Source organism: Anolis carolinensis, chromosome 2 (genome assembly GCF_035594765.1).
Source record: "Anolis carolinensis isolate JA03-04 chromosome 2, rAnoCar3.1.pri, whole genome shotgun sequence".
In the NCBI taxonomy this organism is placed as follows: domain Eukaryota; kingdom Metazoa; phylum Chordata; class Lepidosauria; order Squamata; family Dactyloidae; genus Anolis; species Anolis carolinensis.
Window position 1 is genome coordinate 27427207 of NC_085842.1, and position 27503 is coordinate 27454709.

The 27503-nt window shown below is 41.2% G+C and overlaps 1 protein-coding gene across 2 annotated transcripts in view; it reads left to right on the forward strand.

The window, feature by feature from the left end:
- The first annotated feature begins 896 nt into the window (after positions 1-896).
- Positions 897-27503, forward strand: part of LOC100566904 (TNF receptor-associated factor 2) — a 33175-nt gene continuing 6568 nt past the window's right edge. The window contains exons 1-3 of one of the 2 annotated variants that reach the window (XM_062969517.1): positions 897-2469; positions 21751-21820; positions 23272-23574. In XM_062969517.1, the coding sequence (XP_062825587.1) occupies positions 21761-21820; positions 23272-23574 (363 nt within the window). In that variant the 5' untranslated portion in view covers positions 897-2469; positions 21751-21760. Of the gene's footprint in view, positions 2470-12467; positions 12603-21750; positions 21821-23271; positions 23575-27503 lie in introns of those variants that run through there. The other variant, XM_003228058.3, reaches the window with a different exon arrangement.

A 27503-nucleotide genomic window follows, 5' to 3' on the forward strand; every position in this document is an offset into this window, starting at 1 on the left:
GACGGGATAGCGTGGAATCCAATACCATGTCACTTTGGTTCCTTTCAATTTGCAGGAAATCTGGACTTCTGATCCAACATCTACCTTTCTTTCTGAAATCAATATGAAATCAACATTATCAAGTTATTTTGATATGACACAGCAACACAGGGCACTAAAAGCACTTGGTAATTTGGGGGAAATCTGATATGGCATTGGCTACACTTCTTGGGTCAAAATCAACATTTGTCTTTTTTTAAAGCTCATAAAGTATTTAGTTGAACTGCTGAATGCAAATACTAAACTTCAGATCTTTGAGCTGGCATCATTTCTGAATGCTAACAAATTGGCAGATATGAATTTTTTTTCATCTTCATGTGCACCATCTACTAAATACTATCAAACCCTGAATCCCATAGAGCAGCATTTTTTAAAATATGAAAACAATCAGGGCCAGCTAACACCTCCCAACACAGGATTCCCCCAGGCAGGAAGCAGCAAGACTTTAAAGCTGCAAAGCTATTCAATGCTAATCAAGGTGGCCAATTGCAACATTCACACTTGCCTCAAACAGACAAGAGTTCTTTCTCCCACCCTGGACCGTCCACAGATATATAAACCCCACTTGCCTAGATTCCAACAGATCCCACAACCTCTGAGGATGCCTGCCATAGGTGTGAATGAAACATTAGGAGAGAATGCTTCTGGAACATGGCCATGCAGCCCGGAAAACTCACAACAATCCTATGATTGTTTAGGGAAAGTGTGGCAGTTGTCCACAGACAACAAAGGTTTGGGTGCATCTACACAGTAGAATGGCTTCAGTTTATATGTGATGTTTCAGGGGAATGCTGTAAACTAGATAGGACCTTTTCGATCAGTAGGATTTTTCTGCAGCACAGCACTTTAGCCTGTTGTGCTATGCCTGCCCTTCTGTATAACATGTATGCAATGTTCAATTGAAATTATATAACTCCTCAATTAATGGCCAAAATTGATAAAACCCAATAGGGGGGATTCTGGAGATACAAAATGCAGAAAGGCACCTTCATCCATGATTGGTGGATCTATAGGGTGGTAAAAGGTTTTTGGAAAGAGGGGACTAAAAAAACTAATAAAATGATTTCTAATACATTAAGAAAATGTGTCAATTTTGTTTGTTTCTTGAGATAATTGATAAAGAAGTTGTAGACATTTGCTAATATAGCTTTGTGGCAGCAAGAATTACAATAACAAAACCTTGGAAGGGGGGAAAAGAACTCGCATTAAGGAATGGAGAAGAAGATTAATTGAGTACATAGCCAAGCTCTCGAATGGCATAAGGAGAGGAAACAATGATGAGTTTGCTGGAAAATGGAGACTTGCTTTTGGGTATTTAAAAAAGAACACAGAAATAGACTTTGGAATAGCCACAAAGGGAATCTATTAATGTAATGATAAGGATAGTTTTTTGTTAGATACTAGTTCCATACTGAGTGGTGGTTCACAGGTGGGAATGGGGATGGGATGGGATTGGGGAAATAATATTTGCATTTTAATTGTTGAATGTTGTATCTTGTATGCTATTTTCACATAACACAATAAAATTATTCCAATTTTTAAAAGGACAGCGATTTCCATGAAAACTCTCTGCAGGTATTCCTTTTTTTCTGATGTTTATGAAATTAAACAGAGCTTGAATTTACACAGTAGACACCAGCATGGCAGAAAAATAACCCCAAAGTGAAGCAGGGTTCAAGAGGGAAAAAGTAAAGGCAACAGGAGGGTGAGGAGAGATAATCACAAGAGATCTGCTTATCGACACATTCAGATATCTTCATCAGTGCTTATGAGGTCCAGCACATCATCAGCGGATGTCCCCTGTCCATTTTGTGGATTTCTAAAATCTGCTACATGTGAACATGTCAGGACAGTGGGGGAGCATTTACCGGGATTGACAGCTCAGTGTCTGGATTTTATGTCAGGGACTGCAATTTTTTGCCCCACTTATTTGTCCCAGATTATGAGGCCAACCTAGCAGTTCGAAAACATGCCAATGTGAGTAGATCAATAGGTACCACTCCGGAGGGAAGGTAACGGCGCTCCATGCAGTCATGCCGGCCACATGACCTTGGAGGTGTCTATGGACAATGCCAGCTCTTCGGCTTAGAAATGGAGATGAGCACCAACCCAGAGTCAGACATTTATGAGGCTATCTGGAAGCGCCCTAAATGACCTTGGGCAAGTCCTGATAAGGTTGCCTTGGGGTTGCCAAAAATTGGAAATGACCTGAAGGCACAAACCTTCCTAATCCTAAGAATCTTCTGAAAACAACTAATTTTTAAAACATTTCCATCTAGCATTCTCCTTAAAGCACAGCTGGAGTTCAGAATGTGCAAGGGGAAATCTGGTTTGACAGTTACTTGACACACTTCATTTCCTGCTTTTCTGTGGCTTTCTAGAGACGTTTTCTTTTTCAGATGCCTTGGAGCCATGCAGCCGATGATAATGGTATGTGCCCTGAAGAGATTCCCTGTCTACGGACCCATCTAAACTGCCATATAATCCAGGTTCTGAATCCAGATTATCTGCTTTGAACTGGATTATACAGCAGTGTAGATCCAGCCTAGATTTACTCTGTTGAAATTGTATTTATTTATTTATTTTTGCATTTTGATACTCTTGTGTCTTACGGGGTGCATCTACACTGTAGAATGAATGCAGTTTGACCACTCTAACAGCCATGGGTCATAGTTTGGTGAGGCAGCATCACTCTTTGGTAGAGAAGGCTAAAGATCCTGCAAAATTTCAGATCCCATAATTCCTTAGCATTGAGCCAAGCAGTTTGGTGTTGAATGACATGAATGTTACAGTGTAGATCAGTCATGGACAAACTCCGGCCCTCCAGGTGTTTTGAACTTCAACTCTCACAATTCCTAACAGCCAGAAACATGTGGTGGGCCGAAGTTTGCCCACGCCTGGTGTAGATGCCCCCCCCCCCGACTGAAATGCATTAATTTCAATTGATACAGTCATTTTTTGCATCTTTGACAGTGCATCTTAAAGACTGCCTGAATTGCCACTTCCACAGAATCCTAAGATTTGTAATTTGGTGAGGCATTTTGAATTCTCTGTGAGGCAACTCAGATCTAGACCTTCCCTGAATGTTGCCAAGAGAGCTCTCTTTACCCACTGCCTGTCTTAGGGTGCATCTACACTGTAGAATTAATGAAGTTTGACACTGCAACTGATGTAGATGATAGGAGAGATAACACCAAGAGCGATCCTTTGAGAGGCCAAAAAGTCTGGTTTATTATTTTCAGCTGAAGACTCTGGATGTGGAATTTCCTCCAAAAGCAAACCAGAGCCCCGATCAAGGCGTTGACATTGCCTTTTATACATTTTCAGACAAAGAACATGCTTCTACATACATCTCGTCATTAGTATGTCACTTCACATGTTTACATACATGGGCATAAATATGCACGTATCAACATTTTCCTATCTAAGCACTATAAAAGCCTATAGCAAGTTGCAGATACCAAGAGAGATCTGTCAAGAGGCCTACTCTTGACCTGTCAAAAGGGAGGGGGAGAAGTCAGCTCTCCCTCCATTTGCATACCTGACACCATCTTGTATTGGAATGTATAGATAACAGGCCCCTCTTCTCCCCCCGTCCTGTCAGCTTGTGCATCCCTAAAATCTTATCACAGAGAGAGCCTGATTTTTCTACATTTCACTGCTTCTAATGTGCATACAATATATGTCTAAAAAAGAGACCTTGGAAAACTACAACCCCCATGATTCTACAGCTATGAGCCATGGCAGTTAAGATGATGTCAAACTGCATTCACTCCACAGTAGATGTAGTAGATGGGCCCTTAAAAGAGGATTTGCCACTTACCATTTGGAGAGCGAGTTTTTATTGGAGCTAGGGTTGCCAAGACCCCAAATATGAAAAGTAACCGTTTCATGCGGATGATGCAGATGTCCTTGGGAAAAGAAGACCGATACTCCTCTGCTATGTCCCTCTCACCCAAAGAAAGCAGCTAGGTCAGAAGAGGAACTGTGACAAAACTACAACAGAGGAAAACCACAGCATTCTGTGGAATGACATGGTGAAAAAGAAAAGGCTTCCAAATGCCAGCTCAGAGTAACAACCCATTAACGTAATGACCAAGATCTTACATTGGAGTCATAGAATCATTGAATCGGAAAAGACCCCCAAAGCTAACCAGGTCCATCCCATTCTGCCAAAAGCAATCTCAACAGATGACCACACAAGCCTCTGGTTAAAAACCACTGGACAAGGAGACTTCACCACACTTCCGGGAAGTCTATTCTACTAGCAATAGTACATGAAAAAGGATTCTAGGAATCTAAGGTTGCTTATAGAATTAATTCAGTTTGATACCACTTTAACTTCCATGTAATGAAATCCTGGAATTTGTAGTTTGGTAAGGCACCACCACTCTTTGGCAGAGAAGGCTGAAGTTTTTGTAAAACAACAACTCAATGGTGAAAAAAAATAGTAAAGGTAAAGGTTTCCCCTGACATTAAGTCCAGTCGTGACCGACTCTGGGGGTTGGTGTTCATCTCCATTTCTAAGCCGAAGAGCCGGTGTTGTCCATAGACGTCTCCAAGGTCATGTGGCCGGCATGACTGCATGGAGCGCCGTTACCTTCCTGTCGGAGCGGTACCTATTGATCTACTCACATTGGCATGTCTTCAAACTGCTAGGTTGGCAGGAGCTGATGCTAACAGCGGGCGCTCATTCCGCTCCCGGGATTTGAACCTGGGACCTTTTGGTCTGTTAAGTTCAGCAGCTCAGCGCTTTAACACACTACGCTATTGGGGGGGGGCCCTCTCTAAATTATCCCTCTCTAAATTAGTTGCATAGACTTCCTGGCCTGTTGACAAGTTGTAAAGATGAGAAGGCTTATAACAAAGTTTCAGTGCATGGAAGTAACACATTCGAACGGTTGCATGAAATGTTTTCTTTTTTGGAGTATTGCAGAAGATGACATTGTTACTTTGCAAAGCAACCTAACCACTAATTACTGATCAGATTTAGGGGTTACCGTAATCAGATTTAAGGGTTAAAATAGAAGAGAAAGCATATGAATCAACTTCAGCATAACTGAGAGAAAAATACTCTGAAAATTATGCATAGATGGTACTATTATCCACTCAAACTACATAGAATTAATAAAATCTCTATGTTGGAGAGTATATTATCTAGATATAGGACCCCTCCCCCCCTCTTGAACTACAAACTCAATGTGAACTCAGTATGATTAAACATGAATTGTTATGCTTTCCTTGGACTCATTCATAAACTCTGCACAGCTCCATTCACAATTCTTACATAGTCAGTAATTCATAAATGCTCTGCTTGATCAAATATAACTATGTGCGCTGATGCTATGTACGGACACATGCACTTATATGGTTTAGTGCATAAGTTCCAGGAAACCTGTTAAATGATTTAGAATAGCTGCTTGCATACCTGAGGTGCTCCCTGTTTCTCACTTATTGTGAAGATTAATACCAACATGTAAGGTTTTTTTGACTTATTTATGATATCCAGAGGTATCTGCTCCTGGGGATAAATGCACAGATTACCAATGTATATCATGCATTGAACTGTTCCATCAACATAACTATTGTGTTTATCATACTTCTGGACTGAGCAATTAATCCCATCATGGACTGTTTTACATATTACCTGACAGAGTAATGGTTTGTGTAGTGTGAAATGTTCACTCATTCTTAAAGCAGAGTGTGCAGCTTTCCAGTAGTGCAATGGTTAAACACACAGAGTAAGAGATTGATTGCTAGAGTGACACTTTGTAGCTTCTGTTAAGTAGCTGGACATTAGTCACCAATGTTATCTGATGTGTTCTTCAGCTGCTCGCCATCAATCTTGCCGGACATGAGAGTGAACTTCTCCGGCTGTGTGCTTATGTAAATACCTGTAGGTAAAGGTAAAGGTTTCCCCTGACGTTATGTCCAGTCGTGACTGACTCTGGGATTGGTGCTCATCTCAATTTCTAAGCCGAAGAGCCGGCGTTGTCCGTAGACACCTCCAAGGTCATGTGGCCGGCATGACTAGATGAAGCACCGTTACCTTCCCGCAGGAGCAGTACCTATTGATCTACTCACATTGGCATGTTTTTGAACTGCTAGGTTGGCAGGAGCTGGGGCTAACAGCAGGCACTCATTCTGCTCCCGGGATTTGAACCTGGGACCTTTTGGTATGCAAGTTTAGCAGCTCAGCGCTTTAACACACTGTGCCACCAAAGGCCCCCATAAATACCTGTAAATAAAGTTAATTCCCGCTGGGCTCGGCAGACAACCATGACTGCACGTTTGCATGTTTGTTCATGCGTCTAAGCAGATGCTAGATTGCTGACAAAGGGAGGTTGAGACGAAGAGCTGTATGTGTCTCAATTTAACCCTCATATTGAAATTACCACACCACATTCTGGAGGTCTGCGCCACCACATTCTGGAGGTCTGCTCCTTCCTCCAGGGTGGACCTTTAAATAGTCTCACACTTCAAATCAACAAATGACATCCATCTCCTTGAATTTTCTGCTTCCAGGAGAACCAATCTCCAGACTGCCTCATGGAGTTGGCAGCCAATAATACAGTGTTCCCTAACTTATCGCGGGGGTTACATTTCAGGACCAACCACAATAAGTAAAAATCCGTGAAGTATGGATGCTATATTTGTTTTGTTTGCAAATAGCGTCTCTGTCTCCTCCTCGCCTCTCAAACATGTGCATGTGTGCTCCCACTGCTGCTGCTGCCTTGTGAGGCGAAAACAAAACTGTTTCAGCCTCCTTTTCCCTCCCTTCCTTAAGCTTCTCCTTTGGAAGGGAGTAAAAAATAGGGATTTATAATATTTTATGATTTTACAATTATTTTAGTATTTATTAAAAACCTGCAAAACAGTGAGGGAGCGAAAAGTGAACTGCAAAGTAGCAAGAGAACACTGGAGTCCGAATCTTAGCTGGGCCAGTTTTCAAAGGCTGTCACGAGTGTTCTGAGTAGCTATCAAAAGTATACATATGTTCTGTATTTTGCAATGTGGTATGTCAGATCTTTGAGAACACAGACTCTCTTATCCAACATCCTTTCAGTCCTGAAAGAAATAAACCTCTGGTCACTTGCCTTCAAAGCCAGGTTAGATCTACACTGCCCTATATCACAGGATCTGATCCTAGATTATCTGACATCAGATCCTGGGATATAGGGCAGTGTTGATCCAGCCCCAGTTTGTGTCCTGATATAATAATAATAATAATAATAATAATAATAATAATAATAATAATAATAATATACTTTATTTATATTCCACCCTTCTTCCCTAGGGGATTCATAGTGGATTACAGCATTTAATTTGACTTTTGGAGCAGCATGCTGGGCTTAGTGGATAGCTGAGATCACTCAAGAAAGGTGCAGAGAAATAGGGTATTAGAAAAGTTGACCTATACATTAAGATTAGCAAATGGAGAAATGAAAGCAGATCTGTATTGTTGAAGGTTTTCATGGCCGGAATCACAGGGTTGTTGTGTGTTTTCCCAGCTGTGTGGCCATGTTCCAGAAATAATCTCTCCTGACATTTCACCCACATCTATAGCAGACATCCTTGCAACCTCTGAGGATGCCTGTCATAGTTGTGGGTGAAATGTCAGGAGAGAACATTTCTGGAACATAACCATACAGCCCGGAAAACACACAACAACCCTGAAAGCAGATCTATTTGATAAAACTTGGAAAGCATTTATTAGCTTAATGTGTAAAAGAAATCGGGAATTTAAACCACCAAATGTCCAAGAAGATTGTGGTTGCATAATAATAATCCTTTACAATATTATATGTAACAGATAAAATTAGAATAATATAGAAGTAACAGAATTGACAGTGTTGTATTTTTATAATGCTATGCAAGTATAGAAGATGTGAAAAGACAATTGTATTGTGTTTTAAACGTTTAAATAAAAAATAATAATGTAATAAGTGAAAAAAACAAACTACAGTTCCCATGATTCCATAGCTTTAATCAATGGAAGTTAAAGTGGGGTCAAAAAGCATTAATTTCACAGCGTAGATACATCATGAGTGACCTTAGGTGAGCCTCACACTCCCAGCCCTGCAAACCTCATGACAGGCTTGCCTTAATGTTAAAAGCAACTTGAAGGGACACAAAAACAACATGCTAACTTCCTCAGGTACTTCCTGCCCTTCGATTAACTCACCATTGCTTCAAGTGCTTTGCAAGGACATTGCAGCCCTTTGGGTTTCTTTTCTTTCAAAGCACTTGAGTTTCCCTGAAGCTCAAAAAGAAAGTATTATATGTGGTTTTGTGTGGGAACTCAGTGTCTGGAAACTTGCAGTTGGTTGGTTTGGGGAATCCCATTGTGTTGGATGACGGGGTAGTTTTTGACATTTGTCATTCAAAATCCCTATTCTGGCTTTCTGTTCTGCTCTTCCTCTTCCTACTGCTGCTCTTTCCGCATTGTTTCCTGATTAATCCTGTCAGTGCCTTCACATGCATATGGGCCCTTTTACACTTCACAGTTATAGCAGTATGCTTACACTTAAACGACAGTGACTTCATGTAATGGAAATCCATACTTTCCTGATTTGGCAGCGACATTCCCAATTATTCCTCTGTCATTCCACTTTTTCAATCATTTTGAAGTGCTCCAGTTCCTATTCCTATTCCCATATTCATCATTTGTCCTCAGCTTATTTCCACTGTATGTGCAAAACTCCATAATATTAGTAGGATAGGGAGAGTGGGGACATAATTTTGCCTTTTGGACCAGGCTCAGGCAAAAGCAAGCCTATCCTGGCATCTTCATTAATAACTTTTGTCATCTTGACCATATTCCAGTGTTACTTGACCACACATGTCCCTGTTTCACTTGTGAAATGTTGAAAGATATGGAATCCTGGAGTTTGCATATTGATGAGAAACTAGAGCAAAGAATTCCAAAACCTTACAAAACTATCTGAATGACAAGCTAACATCAAGTTTAAAAGTAAAGAAGGGATTATGGAAAAAAAATTATTTTGAAAGTATTTGGAGAAAATTTCTAGAAAAATTATTGGAAAAAGAAGATGGGAATTTACCTCCAAATGAAGAATTGAACTTTTGGTGGGACTACAGAAGAAGAGATGGCTCTGGGGAAGGGGAGCACAGGGGTGAAGGTAATAAAAAGAGGGGGAAGTGTATAGAATATGTTTATATAATTGTAACTTTCTCAAATAATAATAACAATAAAAAAATTTTAAAAAACTATCTATCCTAGGATTCCATATGCTGAAGGCAATGGCCTTGAAAGTGGTAACAAACTCCTATAACTGTGTAATGTAAAAATATCCATATGTCCATTTTTAAAGGTGCCTCAGGCCTTTTAATATTTTGGGGAAACAGAATCACTCAAATCCACCTTTGGAACACATCTTTATATATTATGGCTTCTTTCCCAGTTTACAGCTTGCTCAAGACATGAATGAAGCAGAAGAGAAGGGAAAAGTTCAGAAGTTGGATTGCCAAATGATTACAAATAATCTCAGTCAAGACTTCTATGTTTTATGTGCAATCTCCATCTGCAGGAATTTTAGCTGATGATACTTTGTCACAGGAGGACAATTTAAGAATTCCAAATAATTGCTGTTGAGGAAAGCAGGGGTTGTCTTGAAAGTTGGCAACAACCAAGCCAAGAGATCTGAATGGGAGATTCCCCTCCTACCTTTACAGTCTTGAGATCAGAAGAATTTAAAGACAGAGAGGAAATTTCCATTAGGTAGGATTGGGGTTATGAGCTTCCTACATCCTTATCTGATACTAAATTGTTCTTTTTCAAATCTCTACCATATTGCATTCCTTCCAACTGTCCAGAATTGGCATTATCCTCTGTCCTACTTTTTCAGAGGCTTTTAAAAATATCCCTATCTCTCACTTCCATCCCATCATGAAAATTTGACTATTCTGATTAAGGAGAAATCTTTGACTAACTTCAAAAAAGATTGGAATTTGTTTACTTTTTTCATGACAATGATGGGAGTATTTCTCAACTAAAGGATTCATGAATTAGCAGAGCACTCTCAAAAGTACAAGTGGGACTAAATAATATCATTTAAAAGGAGGAGGCTAACAAGGAATAATAACCATGAGATAGAAAGTGGGGGGCTTGCAGATCTGTTTTTTCTTTGCACAATTTTTGATTGTGTAATTGTTTTTATCTTTTATTTTATTTTTAACTTGTTTAGTTATAGGCTTGTAGTAGCAGACAGTAACTAGTTGTGTAGATTTTAGTTTTATACATCCGAACATTTGCTTGTCTTTTAATTTGTTTTTTCCTCATATAAAAATTACTTAATTATTTTATTAAAAATACTTTTAAAGCAGAGCTCTTGTCCTGAGATTCCTTTTCTCACCCTGAAATGAGCCAGGATCCAAGATTCAGGTAAAGACCCCAAAATTGGAGAAATCTATTTGACCCAATTCCTTTAGTTCATTTGCAAGTAGTTGTCCCATGATGCATAAATGACTCCTGAGTCGAATGCAGTCTCATATGGGGATGGTATCTATAAATAGCTAATACTGATAACAAATACTGAACTTAACAATACTTCAGTGCCATCCTTGGGGAAATTACTTTTCAAAATCTCCCAGAATCTTCTAACCAAGGGCCACACTAGTGGCCAGATTCTGGGGGGTTTTAGTTCTCAAAAAGTTGTTTTACAGACTCTGCTCAAACAGGGCAACACTCCAGATATGAGTAGCAACTAGTGTGAGTAGATTTTGTAAAGATTCTACAAATTAATATCAGCTAAATCACTTCCAGTTGAAAGTGTGCTCTCATGGTACAAAGCAACCATTCCTACCTATGTTTTGTTGTTGTTGTTGTTTATTTATTTATTTACAGCATTTATATTCCGCCCTTCTCACCCCGAAGGGGACTCAGGGCGGATCACATTACACATATAGGCAAACATTCAATGCCTTTTAACATAGACCAAAGACAAGACAAACATGGCTCCGAGCGGGCCTCGAACTCATGACCTCCTGGTCAGAGTGATTCATTGCAGTGATTCATTGCAGCTGCTCTCCAGCCTGTGCCACAGCCCAAGCTGTTGTTGTTGTTTTTGTTGTTGTTGTTGTTGTTGTTGTTGTTGTTATTTTGTTTGCATTCAAGTTATTTCTGACTTACGGAAACACTAAGATGAACCTACCATTGGGTTTTCTTGGCAAGATTTGTTCAGATGGCGGTTTTGCCATTTTTTCCCTTTGAGGCTGAGACACTTTGACTAGTCCAAGGACACCCAGTATATTTTCATGGCTGAGTGGGGATTCAAACTCTTGGGTTCTAATCCAGCCGTTATTGAAAATTAGATCCTAAAATGATGACTTATGAGGCGACAATCCATTGAGACATACAGCATGGCCGCATTGCCTTTCTTCATTTTGCTTTATAATAATCCTTCTTGAATTTCCTTGGAAAGAAATCATTCCCCAAATTCTTTCACAATGAACTGGGAGACTTGGTGGAGACACACAATGGACTTGCTTCAGAGCCCCTGGATCCTCTTTCCAGTTTCACCTGATATGATCCCAGTTATCTTTGGGAACACTTCTTTTTCTTTGCCTCCAAACCTGATCCATCATTGTGATGCCTATTGAGATGGCCATCACCTTAAGCACCCATTCTTTTTCTGGACTAATACAGTTGTATCAACCAGAGCTAGAATATTAAGCCCATTATCACTTGCCCCACCTTTCCGACCTCTCATGGGCGAATCAATAAGTGGACACAAATCTTTAAAATAATCCTTGACGGTTTATGAAAGTTTCTTGCCATGGCAAAGGCCAACCAGTGATGATATTGGATGAAGTCCTGGACCACTCAGGGACCTTTCTCAACCAATCTGCAGCCAGCATAGTAGACTTGAATAGTTGTCAAAAGACAGTAAATATGCTATGTATTTGCAATTGCAGTATGTTAGTTCTTTGGAGTGCTATCTCTTCTGACATCCTCTCTGGCCATTGAGAATAAAGCCTCTGATTTTGCCTTCATTCCCTCTGTGTCTCACCCGGTCTTCTGGAAGCTTGAGACTCCTGGACCAGAACCAGTAATTTTAACAGAGCTGAAATCACACAGCATCTATATTTGAAACAATGGATTTGTTTCAAAATAATTAACTTAGTTTAGACACTTTTCTAACCTGGATTGACTCACTGCATGAATGCTATGCTATCTTAAGGGAGTTGACTCAGAAATGGAGTGATTTCAGAATAAATTGGCTTGAGAAATCTATGCTGTCTCAAGCAAGAGGATTCTGAAATTACATTGAAGGATTTTTTTTCCAAATTGTTATTATTTTTCAGTGCTGAATTTGATAACTTTATTTTTTTTTATAACTCACTTCCTCCCCAACCATGGGATTTCCCCACCCTGCCCAACTAGCGTAGCCAACCAACAAGCCTTCCTGCTGCCCACTTGTGCATCACATATTGAATGCATCACTGAGGGAAAAAATTACTCCAGGTTTGCATGGAAACTCATAAATCTTGCAAAAGAGAAGCAGATGCCAGGCAGTTGAAGAAAGCACACAGACAATGAGGTATGTGGGCATTCATGAAGGTGATATTTCAAGAGGGCCTAAGTGGGAAGAAAGGAAATGTTTTGTGGAAAGCAGAACTGGAGGAAGGATTTATGAAGTTTGGGGAGAAAGAAATGTAGTGCTTCTTAACCCCACTAAGGGTGCATCTACACTTTGGAATTAATGCAATTTGACACCAGTTTAACTTTTTTTTTCATGTCAGGAGTGACTTGAGAAACTGCAAGTTGTTTCTGGTGTGAGAGAATTGGACATCTGCAAGTACGTTGCCCAGGGGACGCCTGGATGTTTTACCATCCTGTGGGAAGCTTTTCTCATGTCCCCACATGGGAAGCTGGAGCTGACAGATAGGAGCTCACCCATCTGCAAAAGCATTATGCTGTACATAGATGTTTCTGTTTCTCACTCTATTCTTGAAATGTTTTTCCTGATCACAGGTATCAAACATATTTTGAAGAGGGAGTATGTTATCAAGCAGCCTTTGGCTTTGGTTCTTTTATTTTCATGGATGCAGATTATGATTTTTCTTTTTAAAATTATTCCTTTGGCATTATTAAATTATGAATGATTGATATGTTTTGACGATCTACAAACAGATTTATTGATTTGCCCAGAAAGACCTGCAGCTATTTGCAAACCACTTACATAAATGCAAAAAATAAAAGTTTTGGAATCTACTGCTTTAGATAAATGATCTGATCCAGCCGCTGGTAGTTTTTTGTGTCCTGTCATACTGTGATACAAAGTGGGATGGATTTCCCTTTGAACACAGTGAAACCAACATCCTATTTGGTGCATTATGCTAGTGGGTCAAACATTTTACAGGATAGTTGAGCATATTTCTGTGCCAGTTGTCTTTTGTCTCATGTCGTGATTGTCACCATCACCAACAATTGCACCAACAGAATTCAGGCTACAGCGTAAAGATATTCAATTAAGGTTGCTCGATCTCTGGGCTTGGACTTTACAGTTTTCATCGATCATTTCTAGCCAGGAAGCAGAGTGTAAATGTTCCAGTTTAGAGCTCTCAAAGCAAGAGAAATGGATTGTGTACAAATCTCCAAGCTTGAGTAAGGCAGTTTGTTGTTGCTTTCAAGTAATTTCCAACTTGTGGATACCCTATCAAAGTAAGATTAGTTCACAAAGGCCTTCCTCTGAGGCTGAAAGAGTGTGACATACCTAAGCTCACCCAGTGATTTTCTATGTTCAAGCAGGGATTTGAACCCTGTTCTCAGGCAGTATCTTCCTATAATTTGCATAATTTTATCCATTTTTTCCTTTCAAAGGCTCTTCTGGGGATGTATGCAGGTTAATTTACTTAGCTTCCTCCTTTCATGGCAGTCACTACAGTGCCAGGAGCCCCCAGTGGCACAATGGGTTAAACCCTTGTGCCGGCAGGACTGCTGACCTGAAGGTTGGGTTGCTGACCTGAAGGTTGCCAGTTCGAATCTGGGAAGTGGGGTGAGCTCCCATTTGTCTGCTCCAACTTCCCTTATGGGAACATGAGAGAAGCCTCCCAAAAGGATGGTAAAACATCCAGGCATCCCCTGGGCAACGTCCTTGAAGATGGCCAATTCTCTCACAGCCAAAATAACTTGCAGTTTTTCAAGTTGCTCCTGACATGAAAAAAAAAAATTGCAGTGCCAAGGTTCTCCCCACGTGTTCCTCCTTTGCATACAATTTCTGGCTGCTGGCAAGTAAAGTAGATTAAATGTGCTTTATCTTATCTGCTTTTGTAAATAAGAAGGATTAATCCCCTCATTTCACCTTGATCTGGAAACAACCCCTTTAGCTAAGATTGTTGTCTTTCCTTCTAAACAGGAAAATTTGTTCTCTTTCTTTCTATCTCAGATCTAAGATATTTCTTTTCTGAAGCCTGTTAGATCTGGAGTGATAGCATTAATTGATCTGCATTAAATTTCAACTGTTGTAAGTCCCTATGTCTTTCCTAGTTTCATGGAGGGATGGGTAGGCACAAGTAAGACACAGAGTGCATCAGCACTGTAGAATGAATGTAGTTTGACAGCCGATCTTAAAGCTCTTGTTGGCTCATAAAGGGAGATGCGTTCAGACAGGTAAGTTGGACCAGAACCATTTAGGGCTTTATAGGCCAAAGCCAGCACTTTGAATTGAGCCCAGTAGCAAATTGGCAGCCAGTGGAGCTGATTCAACAGAGGGTTTGTACGCTCCCTGTAGGTTGCTCCAGTAAGAAATCTGGCTGCCGCCCGTTGGACTATTTGGAGCTTCTGGACAGTCTTCAGAGGCAGCCCCACGTAGAGTGCATTGCAGTAGTCTATTCGAGATGTAACAAGAGCATGGACCACTGTGGTCAAGTCTGGCTTCTTAAGATAAGGGCACAATTAGAGTACAAGTTTTAATTGTGCAAAAGCTCCCCTGGCCAACGCTGAAACCTGGGGTTTCAGGCTCAACAAGGAATCCAGGAGAACTCCCAAGCTGCGAGCCGGGGGGGGGGGGGTGTAATCCCATCCAACACAGGGTAATCTTATACCCTGTTTGGCTTTTTGACTGACCAGGAGTACCTTTGTCTTGTCTGGATTCAATTTCAATTTGTTTGCTCTTCTCTAGACCAAGCCCCGGTTCAAGACCTGAATAGCCTCCTTAGCAACAGGTGGAAAGGGGTGATAGAGCTGGATGTCATCTGCGTACAGATGGTATTGAACTCCAAACTCCGGATAATCTTTCCAAGCAGCTTCATGTAGATGTTAAACAGCATAGGAGATAGTACAGAGCTCTGTGGGATCCCGCAAGTCAATGGTTGTGGGCCCGAGCAGGTGTCCCCCAACAACACTGAGAATGACCCTTCAGAAAGGACTGGAGCCACTGCAAGACAGTGCCTCCCAGCTCCATTCCTGAGAGGTGTCTCAAAAGGGTACCGTGATCTACAGTATTGAAGGCCACTGAGAGGTCCAGCAGAACCAAGAGGGACACACTCCCCCTGTCAAGTTCCCTAGGCAGATCATCAACTAAGGAGATAGCATCCCTTCTCTCATGGCACCCACAGAAAGAAGATTTCAACTTTAGTATGGAAAGGTACAATACTCATTCAGATGGAATAAAAATTCCATTCTGACCATGGAGCAGGAACACGTTGGTGAGGATTGAACGGCTATTATTAGAAGATGAAACCAAAGAAACGTATAATATGAATAAGAGTCTCTTTCCTTCTCTGAACCAGTGATCACATTTGGCTGCCCTGTTGTCATCACCCCGATAACCAATTATTTCCAGTGATAGTTCATCTCAAAAGTGGGATTTCCCTGGGGATCTTTCTCTTACTGCAGAAAAAAAAATCCCCCAACTTTTTGGTGTCACGTGGTATTGTGGAGTAAGTGTCTGCTATGTCTGAGGAGAGGAAATAATGACTGTCTGAATCCCAGCTAGGTCTATCAAAAAGAAAAAAATACCCAGAATGGGAATCTGGGCAACACTGAGGTACTAGACTGTGTATATGTGTGTGAAGGGGAGGCAGCACTGTGTATTTTTTTTTTGCAAGCTATCATTTATGGAGCATTATCAGCCTTGTATTGTTGAAGGCTTTCACTACCGAAATTACTGAAGTGTCGTGTGGTGTCCGTACTGTCCGTACATGTTATAGCAGCATTTCCTCCTGACGTTTCGGCTGCATCTGTGGCTGGCATCTTCAGAAGATCTTCAGCCACAGATACAGGCAAAACGTCAGGGGAAAATGCTATTAAAACATGGCCATACAGCCCAGAAACCACACATTATCAGCCTTCTTCACATTTTGCTTGTGTGGAGAAGCAATAGAGATTCAATGACAAGAAAAGACATCTTGCTATATGTAGGTTGTTGAGACTGTTAAAGGTGAGCAATTGTGGTATTTTGGGTATTTTTGTTGTTGCTATTGTGTGCTTTCAAATAATTTATAATCTACTGCAACTCCGTCACAGAGTTTTCTTGGCAAGATTTGTTCATAGGCCTTCCTCTGAGACAGAGAGAGTGTAAGCTGCCCAAGTTTAATAATACACTTTATGTATATTCCACTTTATTGCCCCAGAGGGACTCAAGAGTGGATTACAGTACATATATAAAGCAAACATTCCATGCCTTTTACACAATGACATACAATACACTGACAAAGTAAAGGCCTTCACCTTTTCATCTCTGGCATCTGGGGACGATGCTCAACTCCGACCATGGGGAGGTGCTCTTGTTCCATTTTTCCATGTCGAGGAGTCTGTTGTCCATAGACATCTCTGATCGTGTTTTGTCGGCATGACTGCATGACTTTTACCTTCCTGCTGAGGTGGTACCCATTGATCTACTCACATTGCATGCTTTTGAACTGCTAGGTTGGCGGAAGCTAGGGCTGACAGTCGGGAGCTCACCCCAACTGTGTGCTTGAACTGCTTCGAACCACAGCTTAGAACTGCTAATCCTCCAGTCAGCAGCTTTTCCTGCAGCTAGTGGTTTAATCCGCTGCACCACTGCACCTCCTGAGTTTACGAAGGAAGTTGAGCAGGGATTCAAACCCTGGTATCCAGAATCATAGCTCAATGCTCAAATTAGGGTGCCATGTCGAATAACACATACTATAATACAACCCAACAAAATACAACTTGGTCTCTTGGCTTTTAGATCTGTTTTTTGGGATTATTTGGGCCACTAATTTGAAACAATTGTATTGGATAGACCACTCCAGCTCTAGTTTCTTAGGTTTTCTCTGATGATGGCTGATTGATGGCATATGTTCTGTATCACAAAAACTAGCACATATAGGGCCATTTTTGGAATCAGCAGGTCATATATATCCAAAAACAGTCCTAACATTTGAGGCACCGAAATGAATGTTGGCCAGTGATCTCTTGCTACTGATGAATGGTGGGATTTGTAGGTTGCATGTTTAGATATGACTTGGGAGATCCAGACTTGCTTCCCACTGAGCCATGACCTTGACTCCATCCCTTTTCTCTGTTTGACCTGCCTTAAGGAGTTGCTATAAGGATTAAGAATGGGAGAAGACCCACAGGCATCTCCTTGTAACTCATAGCCATTAACACATGAAGAGGATTTCTGTGTGGTCTGTAATGTTCCCTCGGGTAATATATAGAATTTTTTTTTTTACAATTTTTCACTTTTGTGTAGGTCTAGTGCCCCAAATTGCATTAAATATGACAAACGGCTGTACCGTTTTCAATTTAGATGGGGTTCAAACTTCACACATGCCTTGGAGTAGAAACAGGTTGGTGAAGGCCAAAAAGAGACTGTAAGAAGAACAGCAAATGATCAGGAAGCAGTAGCATTGTGAACAGGAACCTTAAAGAATAAAAAGATCCCCCAAATGTTGGAAAGTATCTGCTTCCTACGTGTTTGTTTTTGAAAGCAATCAGCCTATTCTTTGGCTGTGGACCTTTGAAGCATATTTCCTACACGGCAGGATTTCCGCTCATCTGACCGCAAACTAAAAGCAGTGAGGAAAGTTATTGTTCCTATTATGGAAGAGGAAGTGAAGCTGAGAAAGGGAACTGCGTATCATGGCAAGGTCCACCTGTTAGTACTGGCATGACATGGAGTTGAACCCAGCTCTCCCAGAGGCAAGTTCACTATCAAAACGCCCCGTCTGTACTTACTCTCAGCATCCTCTGGGGGACATTTACTTTAGTTAAAACTAGGTAGACAACTGTCACTCAAAGGATATTTATTAGCCACCCCCTAACTATGGAGCCCCGGTGGCGAAGTGTGTTAAAGCACTTAGGTGCTGAACTTGCAGAACAAAAGGTCGCAGGTTCAAATCCCGGGAGCAGAGTGAGCACCCGCTGTTAGCTCCAGCTTCTGCCAACCTAGCAGTTCGAAAACATGCCAATGTGAGTAGATCAATAGGTACCGCTCCGGCGGGAAGGTAACAGCACTCCATGCAGTCATGCCGGCCACATGACCTTGGAGGTGTCTATGGACAATGCCTGCTCTTCGGCTTAGAAGTTGAGATGAGCACCAATCCCCAGAGTCAGACATGACTGGACTTAATGTCAGGGGAAAACCTTTACCTTACCTTAACTATGGAGTGGACTTCTGGAGGAGATTCATCAACAGAATATATTTTCTAAGTTTTAAATAACATCAAAGATCGTCACTTCCAGCAGGTCTAACTAGATGATTTTTAAATCAATGAATTCAAAAGTAAATATAAATTTTGCATTCTTCAAAAGTGTTGATTTAAAGAAATGACTGGTTGAGGCTACTGAAAGAGACTAGTCTTTGGGTTGCTGTGAGTTTTCCAGGCTGTATGGCCATGTTCCAGAAGCATTCTCTCCTGACGTTTCACCCACATATATGGCAGGCATCCTCAGAGGTTGTGAAGTCTGTTGCAAACTAGGCAAGTGGGGTTTATATACTGTATCTGTGAAAAGTCCAGTTTGTGAGAAATAGATATTTAAACAGATATATAAACCCCACTTGCCTAGTTTCCTACAGCCCTCACAACCTCAGAGGATGCCTGCCATAGATGTGGGCGAAATGTCAGGAGAGTATGCTTTTGGAACATGGCCATACAGCCCGGAAAATTCACAGCAACCCAGTGATTCTGGCCATGAAAGCCTTTGACAACAGACTAGTCTTTGTTACTAATTTTAAACCAGTAGTCGGCTGATGAATCTCCTCCAGTAGGTCATATCCTGCCCGATATTTGAAGCTGATCAACTTGAATGTGTGACTGCCAACCAAGACCAGGTGCTATGGGCTAAATTTCAGAGGAATGAATTGGGAAAACCTGGTCCGAGTATTTGTTACCCGTGAAAACCCTATGAAAGTCATGTGGTTGCCAGAAGCCCACAGACAATTTGAAGACACATATTCACCTCGATTGCTTTTATTATGCATTGGTTTTATATGCTATTATAACTGGTATTATATTTCCACATCATTCATGTTCCTCACCTTGATCTCTCTCTTTTTTTACCTTTTAAATATATTTTATTGACTATTCTGATTCTCTTCAGCACTATGCTTCTTTTCTGATGCAAAAGAACAGGAAGGAAAGACATCACGGCCATATTGCAGGCCAATGGCAAGAAGACAAAGTTACTTTAAAAAACATAGTTCCATTTCATATTGAAACCTTGAGAAACACATACTTTTCACTTTTCACATAAGTGCTCACTAGATTTATTAGCACTTCACTAAAAATCCAGCAGTTAATGTCTGCTGTATTTTAGCCAGGTGTGATTTGTGCTTGATCAAACAAGGATTCATCATATTTACCTGTCTATTCATTATGTTGCTTTTCCCTTTTTTGCCTAAGGCAAGCAAAATACTCTAGTCAACCAACTTCCAGAATAGTTAGTAGGGCATCACAGTGTCAGAAGCAATTACCTTTTCTGTCTACCTCATCTAAGCCCTTGGCATAGGATCTATCAAAATAGTTCCTGGAAATACACTTGGGTTGACATAGAGGGTGAGGATACTTTGCCTTAAGCATCACTTGGTGACCCTTGACTATTCTGAGCTGCCATGGGGATGCAGCAGTCTGTGGTTTGGTGCCCTTACTCTTTCTCACTTTGATCTGTAACAAAATGTTGGTAAGAAAGAAATGTTCTTGCTGTTGTTGCCTTAAAGGTCTCTTCTCCTCACACCCTATAAGCAAGGCAATGCAGTTTCCCGCTGGAAACTCCAATTTGTATGGAGCATGGAGATGAGAAAAGACAAAGTTTGGGCACCCTATACAGCAGTGGTTCCCAAACTTTTTTTGACCAGGGACCACTTTGACCAGGGCCCACTTTGACCAGAGTCCACTTGACCAGGGACCACTTGACCAGGAACCGCTAGACCAGGGACCACTCTCCAACATTAGTACCAAAAGGATTACAAATCAGTTTTTGGTCAACTTTAGATTCGGTTTGTTTATTTGGGTGCTGATTCAGACAATTTCATTGGATAGACCACATCAACTCTAGTTTCTGATACAGAACATATGCCATTCAGTTGTCGCCATGTGCTTGTTTACAGAAAACCATATTTAATAATTTAGAGCTGATGTGGTCTATCCAATGCAATTTTCTGAATCAGCACCCCAAATAACCCCAGGAACAGGCCTAAAAACAAAGACACCAAGGAAAATGTTTTTAGTTAGACTGTGTTATTATCTGTGGATTTTGTTAATTCTCTGGTCAGTTCTGTGGAAAGGAGCAGAAATAAAATAAAATAAAATAAAGAGGAAAGTGGTTTGTGGACCCGATTTTCATTCTTGGAGCCCACTACTGGGCCATGGGCCACAGGTTGAGAACCACTTCTATACAGGATTTGGATGTGCTCATGCGCATATTCTGTAACAGATAGTTAATAATCAAAGTCCTAGGTGAACACAGAGATCATCAGTTCTCAGCAGAAAGAGAACAGAGAAGGTGTCAAACTAGCTTCCTATGGGAGGGAAAATTATAATCTGGGGAATCCAGATCACTGTGTCATTCCAGGACATGTTGATGCTTGACACAAAGGACAAAATGACACCCTTTGATGGACAGACGCAAACCCAATGGCCAACTACATCTTATTTCAACACTGTCAATAAGACTGCTCCATAGAGCAATTAGGGAGTTGAGGAGTTCAGAAGAGGAGGTTTGACATATAGATAGATAGATAGATAGATAGATAGATAGATAGATAGATAGATAGATAGATAGATAGATAGAGATAGATATAGATCATTATGGAGTCAAGATGATTGGAGGAGCTCTCCCAGCTGCCTTCAGCCCCTGTGTCTATCAAATAAGCAGCTTCTTTACTTTCTATTAATGGTAGGGCTGGGGTTGTCTACTTCACTGCTGTGTGAAACAACATATTGGATTACACAGTGTGAGAGCTGCCTGGATTCTTCTTTAATCATGTTGTTGTGTGCCTTGAAGTCATTTCCAACTTAGGGTAATCCTAAAGAGAACCTATCATAGGGGTTTCTTGGCAAGATTTGTTCAAATGAGGTTTGTTATTGCTTTCCTCTGATACTGAGCGAGGGTAACTGGCCCATGGTTACTGGTATTAATAACAGTGGATATCCATGGTTGAATGGGGATTTGAACCCTAGTCTCCTGGGGTTTTAGTCCAATGCTCAAACTGCTACATCACGCTGTATGTATTTTTAATCATTTATGTTAATAATTCTGTTTTTCCTGTCTTGTAGCTGCAGTGAAATGTCTTCCTCTGAATTCCTGAAGAATAAGGAAATTGAGCAAGTCAGTTTTGTTGACAAGGTGAGTTTGAAGAGATGGTTGGACTTCTATGTCGTCTGATGTTTTGCAAATGAAAACTGGGACAAGTGTGAACAATCCACATCAGAATGTGGTCAAGATCAAAAAGGTTAACCTTTGACGAAGAACACACAAGCCAGGACAGGCTGCAACAGTTTGCATGTGCTTGTTAGAGGCAAGGCCCCATCTCTCCGCTCCTCTCTCCTTTGCTGAATCAATTCAGTGAGAACTACTTCTGCACTTTGAACGCAGTTTGCAGCAATGGCAGTAAGATGAAGGGAAAAGATGGGAGGAAGAGAATGAAACAAGGAAGTTTTAAAAACTACTGGAAAATGAAATGACAGAGAAATAGTCAGAACTGTGCCTAATAAATTGGGACAATTGAAGGGTATAGATTCCATTGCCTTCTCTCTGCCTTGTGGATTTAATCTGAATTGATTTAATACTATTGATGTTTAATGCTGTTTTAATATTTGTATATTTTAAACTGTATGCTGATGTTTTTATGTTAAGCCGCTTTGAGTCTCCTGCAGGAGAGATAAAGTGGGGTATTATTATTATTATTATTATTATTATTATTAGTAGTAGTAGTAGTAGTAGTAGTAGTATTAATACTCTGCTTTATTATTTATAATCATTATTATTATTATTATCCACATGATCACTAGTGATGCATCTGTGCTATAGAAGTAATGTAGTTTGACACTACTTTAACTTCCATGGCTCAGTGCAATGGAATCCTGTTATTTATAGTGTAATGAGGCCCCAGCACTATTTGCCAGTTAAAGTAGTGTCATACTGCATTAATTCTACAATGTAGATGCACACTCAGTCTTTGGAACTCTAGCTATTTTTCCCTTCAGCTTCTCAAGTTCCCAATTGATCTGACTACTTGTCATGAATTCTAGAAGTTGGGGTCCTCAAAAATCTAGAGGATCAATGTTGTATTAGACAGTTTTAGTATCTGCATTACTAAAACTGTCTAATACTAAAACTGTCTAATACAACATTGATCCTCTAGATTTTTGAGGACCTCAACTTCTAGAATTCATGACAAATAGTCACATCGATTGGGAACTTGAGAAGCTGAAGGGTATCTGCATTGGAGCCCCCAGATGGCGTAGTGGACTAAGTGACTTGAAAGTTGGGTTGCTGACCTGAAAGTTGCCAGGTTCGAATCCCACCTGGGGAGAGTGTGGATGAGCTCTCTCTATCAGCTCCAGCTCCATGCGGGGACATGAGAGAAGCCTCCCACAAGGATGGTAAAACATCAAAAAATCCAGGCGTCCCCTGGGCAACATCCTTGCAGACGGCCAATTCTCTCACTCCAGAAGCAACTTCGGTTGCTCCTGATACGAAAAAAAAAAAGTATCTGCATTCAGTATGGCAAAAATGTTATCAGAGAGTAGATAATATGCTGTAGTTCCAAAATGATAGTAGATGCCACTCTACAGGTGAGACTTCGCTATCAGCAGATGCCTGGTGAACAAGAAGGAGAAAATGGTACATCTCAGCAGCATCCACATCTTCTCGAAGCTTTGTATCAGTTAGCCAACCTGGGCCTTCCCCTTGACAAGCTATGGGAGAGCCTGAGGACTGGTTTCCCATTCCACCAGAAAGTTACTGAGCTGGAAAGCCGGCAACAGACCTTGGAGAACATTGTCTCTGTCCTGAGTCGGGAGCTGGGAAGAAGAGAGGGAGTCTCTGGAGTCACCCTGGGAGAAGCCATGGCCAGGATCATTTATCTAGAGCAAAAGGTAAGAGATGGTCTCATAGCTACATAGGCTTCAATCTCACTATCTCTGCATGTTCTTTTGAGTTATCTGTCAACTTCTGATGACCCCATACATGTCTATGAGTTTTCTTAGGCAAGAAATACTCAGAGGTGGTTTTGCCAGGCCTTTCCTCTGAAATCTAGTCTACAGTGCCTGGTATTCTTTTATAGACCCTCACCCAAGTCCTGATCAGGATTGTCTTGAAGGCACACAACAAGGACACGGACAGGGATTCTAATCAAAGTATGAAGGACCTGTTCATCCCTCCTGCTCTTGGCCATGGTAGTGTTTCAGGCAATTGGACTACAAAGAGCACTTGGGTCAACAGGGTGTTTGAAATTGTTCAGCAGATTATTGCTGACTTGTACTATCTCTGTGGTTAGCCAATTTTATGTTCCAGGGGTTCTTTAGGAGTGGCAGAATGCCCAAAATATCCCCAACTCTATATTATTTGGAGCCCCCGGTGGTTCAGTGTGTTAAAGCGCTGAGCTGCTGAACTTGCGGACCGAAAGGTCACAGGTTCGAATCCGGGGAGCGGAGTGAGCACCCGCTGTTAGCCCCAGCTTCTGCCAACCTAGCAGTTCGAAAACATGCCAATGTGAGTAGATCAATAGGTACCGCTCCGACGGGAAAGTAACGGTGCTCCATGAAGTCATGCCAGCCACATGACCTTGGAGGTGTCTACGGACAATGCCGGCTCTTCGGCTTAGAAATGGAGATGAGCACCAACCCCCAGAGTTGGACACTACTGGACTTAACATCAGGGGAAACCTTTACCTTTACCTTTATAATGGCCAGAAATCCACTTTTAGTTTTGACAATTTTTAAATGTACAGTGGACCTTCAGTATCCCCTGGAGTTTGTATCTAGGATTCTCCATGGAGACCAAGATCAATAGATGCTCAAGTCCCCTTATTCACAATGGTGTAGAAAAATGGCAAAATCAAAGCATGCTTTTTAAACTCCCTTCCACACATATTTTCAAGTTGTGGTTGGTTGAATTCATGGATTCATAATCTGTGGATATGGAGAACCTTTAAGTTTTAAGGAAAGGCCATTTGTCTTTGGAGAGCAGTAAAAAAGGAGTTTTGAAGTATTGTGGGCCGCGAAAAACAATCTTAGGGTTGGTTTGGTCCTAGAGTTGTACTTTGCTCAGTTCTGATATAATTTCTGTGACAATACAAAACATTAAATTTTGTGCTCAGAATTGGCCTCTGCTTTCTTTTTAAAGGGAAGACAACAGAAGGAGAGAAAGTATAATATAGAACGCCAGGGCTGACTGTTGATTCTGGCTCTGAATTCATCAAAGATAATTCCTGTGGCTGTGGATGTCTACTCACCCTGCTACCCTTTTCCAGTGTTCTGGACCCATATGTCCTAGGTGGCATGGTCATGGGAGTTGTAGTTATAGAGATCTGGAATGTGCCCAGTTGTAGAGTATTGCATTGCATGATGCAGCAAGGCAGCTTAAAACATTAAAAAAATAAGTACCCTCTTGTACATTAATCTATTTGAAACCCACCCATTTGTGTACTTCCTTCAGCAGAAGGGGTGAACCTGGATGATTATCTGTCAGTAGTTATTTGATTGGGCATTCCTGCCTGGTGGGGAGTTGGATTGGATAGCCCTTGGGGTTTCTTCCAAGTCTAGCTTCTATAAATTCACAGGAAGGAGCCAGCAAAATTGCCTAATGGTATTCCTTGCTTAAGCAAGCCCTATGAAATTCCAGGGGTTGCCACAGTTCAACAGGCAACATGAAAGCATTTATATATACACACATTGCAGGAAAAATTGTGGGATGTTAACCGAAGTCTAAAGTACGTGTTTGGTCAAAACTGATTCCAAAATCTTCATTCAAAAGCAAAACATAAAGCAACATGACATGTTTGCTAATGTGGAAATTTCGGTCCAAACTTTGTTGTTTCTACTTGCTGTCAAGTTGACTTTGACAAATGGTGACCCTGTGGCCAAAAACTTCCCAAAAGCCAGATCATCAACAGCCCTGCCTAGATCTTTCAAACTTTCTTTACTGATCCAATGTATCCATAATACATCTCTCTATTCCTTATCTCCTCCACTTTCGCAAGCATTGTCATCCTTTCTAATGAGTTGTATCAACTCATGATATGCCCAAAGCATAATAGCCTTAGTTTAGTCATGTTGGCTCTTAGGAGCATTCAGGCTTCATTTATTTGTCTTTTCAGCAGTCCATGGTATCCACAGGCCTTTTCTCCAGCATCACATTTCAAATGAGCAGATTCTCTCCCTCTCTGTCAGTTTTCCTCACTGTTCAACTTTCACAACCAAGTATAGGCACTGGAAATATAGTCTACCCTTCACATATGCAGGTTTGACTGTGGTGCAGGCTGGTGAGCAGCCAGCTGCAGCCAGCTGCAACAATCACTCTGACCAAGAGGTCATGAGTTCGAGGCCAGCTCGGAGCCTGCGTTTGTCTCTGTCTTTGTTCTATGTTAAGGCTTTTAATGTTTGCCTTATATGTGTAATGTGATCCGCCCTGAGTCCCAGAGTTCTCAGAGTATTCCCTCATTTAATACAAAAATAAACATGGTTTTCCCACTTTCACAGTAAATATTAAGGGAAGACTGTACTATAGGATGGATACTGTGGTTCTGGTATTTAATGAAGGGAAACTAGTTGACGGAATGCTTTACCACAGTCTTTGTTTTGATCCCACTGGATAACACATTAAGGGCTAAACCAGGCATGGGCAAACTGGGGCCCTCCAGGTGTTTTGGACTTCAATTCCTACAGTCCCTAACAGCCAGTAGGACCCAAGATGACGATGATGATAATGATAAAAACTTTATTACTATTCCGCCCTATCTCCCTAAAGGGACTCAAGCCAGATTCCAACAAACAACGGCATACATTCAATGCCTTCATAAAACAGATAAATATTGGCATAAAATCCCAACAAGATCCTACATATGAAAACAGCGTTAAAAACCTAACATCAAATTAAACCTATTATCAGTGAATTGAACATAACATTGATAAATTAAATCAATATAGTCAGACAGAATCAGACAAGAATTCTATAGTGACATAAAATCTAAATAAACGTTTACGGTAATTTACAAAAGCCAACTGAAGTTCAACACAGTTGTGTGGGTTAGATTATGTAGCCTATGGTGGTAAATTGAGATGACATAATAGACTAACAGAGCCCAGATACAGCATAGTTCTCAATCAGGATCTGGAAGTGGTCTCTCATTGAGTCCCCTCGGGTGAGAAAGGCGGGGTAAAAATGTTGTTGTTGTAAATGTTGTAAATTAATTAATCCTCCTCCTCTCCATATGCTAATGAGCAAAAGTAAGTCTAGTTGTTATTTGAAGGAGAGGAGGGAGGGGGCCAGCTTTATTTCTTTAGGGAGGAAGTTCCAGAGGTGGGGGAGCACGGAGAAGGCCCTCTCTCTCATTCCCACAAGCCGTACTTGAGATGGAGGTGGGACCGAGAGCAGGGACTCCTCTGCTGACTGCAGTGCCCAGGCTGGTTTGTAAGAGGGGATGCGATCCGTCAAGTAGCCTGGACCTGAGCCGTTTAGGGCTTTAAAGGTAATTACCAGCACTTTTTATTTAGCCTGGAAGCAGACTGGCAGCCAGTGGATCTGCCACAACATGAGAGTGGATCTCTCCCTGTACGGGGCTCCTGTTAGTAATCTCACTACCGATCTCTGAACCAGTTGAAGTTTCTGAACTGTCTTCAAAGGCAGCCCCACGTAGAGAGTGTTGCAGTAGTCCAAGCAGGATGTGAGTAAGGCATGAATTACCATGACCAGATTGGCTGTCTAAAGGTCTGGACACAGCTGTCACACAAGTTTTGATTGTGCAAAGGCACTCCTGGCCACCGCCGACACCTGGGGTTCCAGGGTCAACGATGATTCCAGGAGT